The 9,543-nt window shown below is 42.3% G+C and overlaps 1 protein-coding gene across 1 annotated transcript in view; it reads left to right on the forward strand.

The window, feature by feature from the left end:
- FRRS1L (ferric chelate reductase 1 like) overlaps positions 1-8,927 on the forward strand; it is a gene marked incomplete at its 3' end in the record, with an annotated part of 33,527 nt that extends 24,600 nt beyond the window's left edge. Inside the window, exons 3-5 of the mRNA XM_081282305.1 lie at positions 1,363-1,501; positions 5,103-5,349; positions 8,755-8,927. Of these exons, the coding sequence (XP_081138431.1) occupies positions 1,363-1,501; positions 5,103-5,349; positions 8,755-8,927 (559 nt within the window). The remainder of the gene's footprint in view (positions 1-1,362; positions 1,502-5,102; positions 5,350-8,754) is intronic.
- Positions 8,928-9,543: the final 616 nt, after the last annotated feature.

The following is a 9,543-nucleotide window of genomic DNA, read 5'->3' on the forward strand; positions in this document are numbered from 1 at the left end:
CAGTGTACTAGGTTGTTCTTGCTTCCTTCCTCAATCAAAATTCAGCACCCTTGTGTCCTGTTCCTTCAAATACCTGCCATCTGAGCTTAGTTTGCTACAAGCCATCCCCTCTCCCTCCCTCTCTCTCCCCTTCTTCCTTTCTTTCTTTCTTTCAGTGCTGGGGATCAAACCTAGGGCCTTGTGCAAGCTAAACACATGATCTACCACTGAACCAGCTCCGTTGCTATAATTTTCTATCATTCTGAATGTGGTATAATAGTGTGCTTCAAACTAAGGCTTGCTGGTTTTTAAAGGATCCACATATCCTTTGTAAGACTATTTAAATTTGTGTTTTCAACTCAATGATGCTCTTTAAAAAGAAGGTGTGCATAATCTGACTATTGAGATAACCACCTTATAGCTGTATGTTTTAGTGTCTGGTTTTGGAATTATATTACCACCAAGTAGCCCAACAGAAGAAAGGCAAATTTTGTAAATCAATGATGCATTTAGGCTCAATGGATGCCAGATGAGTTATTTGTTCATTTGGTGCACTGTAGAAGTGAGGGTTTTGCAGCAAGTCAAACAGATAAATTGGGGAGTTGAGCCATCATGTAATGGGCTGCCGTACTAACATGCTGCATTCAAAAATCCCTGCAGGGTACAGTTAGACACACCACATACACATCAGTAGTATACTCTTAGTAAAATCACATCATCCATTATATGAATGCTGGGAATTTTAGTGTTCCTGGATTTTTCTGTTTGTTTAATCTATATTTAATTTCTAAATTTGGGTTGTTTTTAACTACAAAAATTTGTAAGTAAAAAGAAGTGGTGTACATTTTAATTAACAAAAAATGGTTTAAATTATTAACTTAAAGAATCTTTTTCCTCTAAAGGAATTCAGAAATAATTCAGTAATTCCTAAAGTTTAAGAAATTACAATATAATGCAGAGAACACTGGCTAGAAATTTGGAGACCTACATTCCCATCCAGTTTCTGCCCTTGAGCAGCCTGAGCTAAGCCCCTTTCTGTCTCTGGACCTCATTTTATATGTCTGTACTGTAAAGTGGAGCAAATCATCTCCACGGTTCTTCCTGAGTAAAACTGTTTTTGAAACCCCAGTAAACAAAGACCTTTTTTTTAGTAATATTGCTTAACATTCTATCTTTTACTGTATGTGAATAAGCAGAAGCAATAATGTCTCTTTTAAAATTTTCATTATTTTTTTTTAGTTGTAGATGGGCACAATACCTTTATTTTATTTATTTTTATATGGTGCTGAGGATCGAACCCAGGGCCTCACACGTGCTAGACAAGTGCTGTACTGCTGAGCTACAACCCCAGCCCAATAATGTCTCTTTTGACACATCCTCTAGATATGGGAAACCAGGCTGTAACGCAGAGACCTGTGACTACTTCCTTAGCTACCGGATGATTGGGGCTGATGTGGAATTTGAGCTGAGCGCAGACACAGATGGCTGGGTAGCAGTTGGATTCTCTTCAGACAAGAAAATGGTAAGATGCAAATTATGATAGAATCTGCTTTTTTTTTCTCTTTAGTTTGCTGGGTTTCTTTAGATTTAGGAAGCATATAAATTGATCCAAGCAGTAGAACGATTATATTAGTTGCAAGTTAAAAAAAAAACTTTCAAGCTCACTTAAGGGCAAAGGTTGATTGTTAGCATATGAAAGTGTCTTGTGGCTCCAGTCATCTCAGCTATAGCCACAGTGATGCTACAGGAAGAGCCTCTGGAACTGAATATCTTACACTAGTGAGCATTTATTTCTTGCTCATAGATGTGTGGTGTGTCTGGGGTTCAGCCCATTTTAAGTAGGGTTCAGCTACACTTGGCTGCAGTTGGTGGGATGGATTCAGGTTTTCTCTAGTCAACCTAGAAGGAACAGCCACAGGGGCATGATTTTTCATGGCAGAAGCAGAAGTGACAAGCCATCGTAAGAGGAAAATTCTAACTTGCTTTTTCTCTCTCCTCATCCACTCAACACTGTTACCAGATGTACGGGGGTTTTGTTCCCCCACACCAAGCAATCCTCCAGTGGATACCAGATAGATGTCCTCTAACAATTCAATTTCTGACACATCTGCTTGGAGGTAGCATCAGATCCCACAGATTGAAGGCTCAGTCCCAAAAGACAGCCCCCACTTTAGATGCCAGTTTCAAATCCTGGGTTATAACCTGTGCTTCTGATACCTGGGAACTATACAACTGTGGGAACTGTAAATCATAGTTTCCACAACCTTCTCCTTAAGTTTTATTAATTTGCTAGAGTAACCTCATAGAACACTGAGTACTTTATTTACATTTACCTATTGTGTTAGCTTTCCATTAATGTGACAAACTACCTGAGGTCATCAGTGTGTAAAGGGAAAAGGGTTATTTTGGTTCATGGTTTCAGAGATTATCATTTCATGCTTGCTTTTGAACCTGTGGCCAGGCAGTACATCATGGTGAGGAGCATGAGGTAGAGGAATCCTGTTTGCCTCATGGCAGCAGGGAAGCAAGGAAGACCAAAAGAGGCCAGGGTCCCAATGTCTCATTCAAGGGCATGTGCTCAGTAACCTAACTTCCTGCCCCTAGACCCCCACCTCTTAAAGTTTTTGCCATCTCCTAATAACACCACAGGGTGGGAACCAAGCCTCTCACATAAAGGCCTTTGGGTGACGTTTTAGATCAAAACTATAACCTCCATTTATTATAAAGGATATTGCAAAGGATACAGATGAATGGCCATGTATAGAGACATCTAGGGCAAGGTATGGGGAAGGGGTGAACAGCTCCTTGCCTCCTGGGCATGCACCTCCCTCCAGGCATCTCTGTGTATTCAGCATCTAGAAGTTCATCTAGACCCTGTTATTTGGGGGCTTGTTTGTTTTGTTTTATTTTCTACAGTGATGGGAATCAAATCTAGCACTTATTCCATCTAGGCAAGTGCTCTGCCCCTGTGCTACATCCCTAGCCCCTTCTTTTGGGTTTTTATGAAGGCTTCATTATATAAATATCAATGACTATATCATTGGCCTATAGTGATCAGTTCTAACCAGAAGCTGGGGGGTGGGACTGAAAGTCCCAATCCTCTAGTCATCATGCCTTGATTTTTCTGATGACCAGCCCCACTCCTGAAGCTGTGTAGGGGTCCCAGCTATTAGTCATCTCATTAGCATACAAAAAAACACTCTTAGCACTCCAGAGATTTCAAGTATTTTTTTTTTAATAAGTTGTGTGCTAGGAACTAGGCGCAGAGACCAAATGTGCCTATTCTATTACAGTGTCCCAGCCATAGATCTCTGCTTATATCACAGCGGCTACACTTTCATTGCACAAAGCAAGTCACACAGCCAACCTCAGAATGAAAGTACACTGTCCCTACCAAGAGACTTTGCAAAAATACACCTACATAAATCTACCACAGGGCAGTGGAGAATAAGGTCCAACAATTCAGTCTTTCAAAATATCCACTGGCCAGAAAACACCCCGACCTTAGGAAGGACTGACAGGTACAGGCAGGCATTGGAAGGCCAGGCCATGGTCTCTCTCACCTCCATGGCTCAGCTGACTTCTTTCCTCTTTCTTCTTGAGCCCCACCACCGTGCCAGGCTCCTTCCCAAACCATCTGCTTTATTCAGCTTTTTCACTCTTGGGACCAAAAGACCTGACAAGAACAATTTTAGAGGAGGAAAAGTTTATTTGGAGGCTCATGGTTTCAGAGGTCTCAATCCATAGACAGCTGGCTCCATCCCTTGGGGCTCAAGGTGAGGCAGAACATCAAGGTGAAAGAGCATGGTGTAGGGAAGTGGCTTACATGATGATCAGGAAGTAGAGAGACTCCACTCCCCAGATACAAAATATATACCGCAAAGGCACATCCCCAGTTACCCATCTCATCCAGCCTCATCCTACCCACCTCCAGTTACCACCCAATGAATCCCCAGTAGGGCATTAATTCACTGATCGGGTTAAGGTTCTCATAACCCAATCATTTCACCTCTGAACCTTCTTGCCCTGTGTCACACATGAGCTTTTGGGGGACACCACATATCTAAAGTGCAACACCATCGGACTTTCTCGGGCTCCTGGGCCTTTGCACCTGTGGCTGCCATTGTCTAGAGGGCCTGCCCCCTTCTCTTCACCTTGCCTACTTTGAGGGTGTCTCATACCAGGGTTCCAGCCATGGTGATGGTGAGGAGGGCTCCGGTTTTGGATGTTGAAACCAGTAGGGATGGGATTTGCTAAGGCTGGTGCTACAGGATACAAAGAGACTGAGGGGGCAGTGTCAGCGGGTGGCCACTCTGGTAGTTTTGTTCTTCTTGAGGTCACCAGCAGAATGAGCCTCCACCGGTTCCAGTCCAGGCAGTAGGACAGTGGATGCATCTGGTAAGACTCCATGGGTACAAATGCAGGGGGTACCTCTCTCCCACTGTGGTGTCTGGAGAAACGGCAGGTGTGGTCCTGCCCAGAAGCTGGCTCCCATGAGGAGGGACCTCTTCCTGTCCTGGAATGGTAGGGCTATTAAGATTAGGAGGCTTAGGCCAGGGACGGTGACACAGGTCTGTAATCCCAGTGGCTTGGGAGGCTGAGGCAGGAGGATCACAAGTCCAAAGCCAGCCTCAGCAACTTATTAATTAACTAATAATTAATTTGTTTGTGGAGTCTTTCATAACAACCCTTCTGAAGATTATAGACTAGTTTTTCTTTTTTCTTTTTACAGAGTGATCTTCAATTTGGGTTTGTCTGATTGTTTTCTCATTATTAGATTAGTTGATATGTTTTAGGCAAGAAAATTTCTAGTACATAGGTGATGATGGACCTATGTGCATCAGGAGGCACTTGATGTCAGTTATGGCGATGCTGACTTTGGTCACTTGGTTCAAATTTTTTAATGGCATTTGAAATGATTTTTTTTTTCTGTTGGTAATTGACCCTCCCCCCCCCCCCCGACATGAGCTAAGCATTTGTCTATCACAAACAACACCCCCAGCCTCAAATAATTTTTTGGATGGGATTTCAAGTTACAGAAGGGATGGACTGTATATTTCTGAGTGAAATGTACCCAAAAGACAAACCGTCGACTTTATCATCTTACTCATTTTCCGTGTCAGGGTGGTGACGATGTCATGGCCTGTGTCCACGATGACAATGGCAGGGTCCGCATACAGCACTTCTATAACGTGGGCCAGTGGGCAAAAGAGATTCAGAGAAATCCTGCCAGAGATGAAGAAGGAGTTTTCGAGAACAATCGTGTCACCTGCAGGTTCAAACGCCCTGTGAATGTTCCCAGAGATGAAACGATCGTGGATCTGCATTTGAGTTGGTATTACCTATTTGCCTGGGGCCCAGCCATTCAGGGTAAGCTTATATTTCAGCCTCCACATTAAGCACCAGACACAACTGTGCTTGTGTTCATTATGAATTGAAGTCACACTGTGTAAGCAAGAGAGCTGTAAGCACTTTGAATAATACAAAAGAAACAGGAGAGGCAACCCCTACCTTTAGTAGGTTATCACAGTCTTATGACACGCACAGACAAATGACAAGCTGCAAGGACAAGCTAGCTGGCGCAGGGTGGGCTGTGTGCTTAACAAATAGGTCCTGTGTCTTCCCTGTGGCGGGTGTGGGCCATTTAATCCTCACAACAAATCCATTTATTCCTCACCACATCCTACAGAGGTCTAGATATTGTTATTCTCATTTTTGAGAGATTTAGAAATTTACTCAAGGCAATGCCCCTAACTGGTGGAAGAACTGAAATCCAGTCCTGTCTGTCTGACTCCAGTTAGCGCTTGCCCTTAACGCATCCTTGGAAGAGAAAAGTATTGAAGGAAAGGGCTTTGGGAGAGTTGTCTGGAGCTTGACAGCAAGTATTTCATTACTGGTCCCTTTGTGACTCTTCTGGTGGTCACAAATCCACCAAATTACCCTATAATGTAGCCTGTTACTCCTCAAATATTCGTATGCATAGGAATTCCCTGGTTGTAGTGTTAAGATGCAGTCTCCTGCAGGTCTGGGGTGTGGCCTGAGCTTCTGCATTTCTAACAAACTTCCTGGAGATGCTGATCCATGGATGATTTCACTTTAGTAGGGAAGGCTCTTCAGCATTTCCCCAGGAGAGATCCAAGAACACCACAAGACCCTTTAGAGACCACTGAAGTCCAGTGACACGGTGTCTTGAGCCTTCTTCCTGGTTGACCAGGCTAGTGGCCTGACTGGGAGAGGGTGGCTTTGGTTTGCAGTCCTGGTGCAGAGAACTCACTCTGGCTCCTGGTGACAGCACCTTTCTTCACTGTGCGCCTGGCGACTCTTCCTTGCTTCATCTGATCTTGTTTTATTTCCATCAGTTTGTGTGCATTGATCATTTTGGAGATGGCATGACCCACATTTCTTTGCCTGTTGCCAAGTGGGAAAACACTTAGAAGCCTCTCACCATATGTGACACCTTTTTCATTTGCTGATTTCCCATATTACCAACAGTGGATCTGCAATGATGCCTTCAAGTACTTCCAGTACCCTGGGAAATAAATTATATCTCATTCTGGAGAAATGAACTCATTTAAAGTGGTGGGATTTGGAGCCTAAAATATTTGAGTTTGAGTATTGATTTTACCCTTGGTATAGCTATATAATATTTAGCCTATTATCTAAAATCTGAACTTCATTTCCTTATATCTAAAGTGGGGATAATAATAATACCTGCTTCCTAGGATTATTGAAAAGATTAAATGAAAACAAGCATTTGAAATGGCTTTATAAATTGAAAAGTGCTGTACAGTATTCCTCACTTATCTGCAGGGACTGTGTTCCAAGATCCCTGCTGAATACCAGAAACTCCATATATACAGGCTTTTCCCTATACATAATTTATAAGTTAGGCACCATAAGAGATTAACAACAATAATAATAGAAAATAGAATAACTGTGATGATATACTGTAATAAGAGTTATATAAATGTGATCTTTCACTCTCTCTCAAAATATCTTAAATCTTTTCCTGTATTTTTGGACCCTGAGTAACTATGGGCAACTGAAGCCACAGAATACAAAACACAGATCGGGGCACTACTGCATTTGCAGAGGGTCATCTTCCTAGGTGTCTGGCATCCTAGCCTGATGTTCAAAGTCCTCTCTGAGTCCATCTGGCTTTTCCTGATAAGCTCTTCCAAGACTTGGGCTCGGGCTGGGCTGGTAGCTTAGTGATAAAACACTTGCCTAGCTTGTGTGAGGCACTGGGTTCGATCCTCAGCACTATATAAAAATAAGTAAATAAAACAAATGTATTGTGTCCATCTACAGCTGAAAATATTTTTTTTAAAAAAGTCTTCTGTTCTTCTCAAGCACAACAGGCACATTCTTGCTCTGTGTACACATTTGGGCTCCTCTTGTTTCCTGAATGCCTTTGTAATGCCCTTATAGTGGCCAAATTCTTTCCATTCTCTGAGCAGGGATAAACTGAGCTAAGGATGGAAAGGGTGTGGATTCGATTTATCCCAAGGGAGGCCAGAGGTGCTCTGCTAAGTTTAGGAGCCCATGCAGGTGATCAATGAGGTGAGGTTAAGTAGGAGAGCTGAGGGGGCCCTGTGGAAGGGAGAATCTCTGTGCCAACTCTAGGTGTTTGTGCTGACAGGAGCCAGGGCTGGAGTAGACTTCACATGTCAAGTTTGGCTGGGCTTCCCTAGTAGTGATTATGTTAAAAACCCTCACTTGAGCCTTAGTTAAAAAGAGATTTCTGCACTGAGTTCATATGGCTTAGTTTCTCTAACCCAAGTTTCATTTGGATTTTTCAGAAGGTCAGTCACTTCTAATCAACTTCAGCTTGTTATGTCTTTTTTTTTTTTTTAAGAGATAGGGTCTCATGGTATTACCTAGCTGGCCTCAAACTCCTGGACTCAAGAAGTCCTCCTACCTTGGCCTCCCCAGTGGCTGGGGCTGTGGATGCACACCCTGCTTATTAATCATCTTTTATGTATGCATGTGCATATGTATGTGTTCATTTATTGTGGTACCAGGGATGGGATCCAGGGGATGTGGGGGAAGTGCTGAACCATTGAGCTACACCCTCAGCCATTAACAATCTTTTATAACACAGCCTTTCCTTCTGCCCTCTTGTAATTAGGTCATAAAGTTTTCCACCCCCAGACTTGTTTGGTATCTTAGTCTTCTTACTTTCTGCACCATTCTTCCCTACTCTGCCAGACAGACACACAGACTCACATGGACATGTACCCACTCTGGCTCAGCTGAGGCACGCTGCCTCTATAGGTCCTGCAGGGCTACCACCTTAAGGGAGACAGCTGTGTTATGAAGGAGTTATCGATGACTCACACATAAGAGAGATTTGAGAGGAAAAAATTAGTAGCCTTTGCTGTTTGGAATCCTGTTGCTAAGAAGATGAAAGTCATTAAAGATGAAACCCACATTCACCTTTTGCATTTGGGGTTAAGCATGTTTTCATACTATGGTGTCTAAATAGCAGCCCTAAAACAGAGAAGCCACAGACAGACCAATACCATTGATCTGTTAAAGGAGGGGAGAAGATTAATAGGAGCCAGTCATTTTTGGATAAATTTAGCTGATTTCTGTGTTCCTCATAATAAATTATAGAGAATTCTGATGGTGATCCTGATTCCAGATTGTTACAATCACTATGTGCACGTTGCACATTGAAGGCTTGTCTTTACTTTTTCTGTTGCTTTCCTATACTGTTTTAAATCTGTACTTTTTTTCAGTTGCTCCTCCCCTTCTATTTCTTTCTTAAAGGCTCTATCACCCGCCATGACATAGACTCTCCACCGGCTTCAGAGCGCGTTGTCAGTATTTACAAGTATGAAGACATTTTTATGCCGTCAGCTGCCTATCAGACCTTCTCATCTCCGTTCTGCTTGCTTCTCATTGTTGCCCTGACCTTCTACTTATTGATGGGAACCCCTTAGCCATAGCTGCAAGGCCAGCAGAGTCAATGGATTGGAAAGTCTTTAGTATAAACATATTTTTTAAAAATATCCAGTATAATTTTAGCTTCTGTTATTTAAAAACTCATGATTTCAGCTTTTTGGAAGAAAGAATAAACTTCTTTTGTAGTCAAAGAGGGTTGTTTAATAATGATCCTACTTTTGGGAAGTACTTAAAACTTTTGTAAACAATTTCAAATATGTTTTCTTATTTGAGTCTCACAAGATCTCTGTGTTGGCTTGATGAAAAATTAAAAAGACCATCTTAGCAAGATTTGAGATCCAGAAAAGCTGCTCATTTATGACTCACATGCCATGTACCTTGGTTATTTGGTTAAATAACACTTAGCAAGGTAGAGAAGAGCTAGGCACAGAAATCATGTCTCTGGACAATCTTTACTGAGTATTACAGCCCAAGAGAGTTACCTTGAGTATTACTAAAGAGAACCTCCCTGGGTATCACAAGTTCACGGTCAGTCTTTTAAGCAAATTTCTGTAGAACGTAAGTGCTTTTAGATGTGTACACTGTTGATGGGAAGGATGGGGAAGGTTACAATAATATGAAAATTGTTCATACCTATTTGATTTCTTCTCAGAG

The sequence above is a fragment of the Spermophilus citellus genome, assembly GCF_964194105.1.
Source record: "Spermophilus citellus genome assembly, chromosome: 2".
NCBI lineage: Eukaryota > Metazoa > Chordata > Mammalia > Rodentia > Sciuridae > Spermophilus > Spermophilus citellus.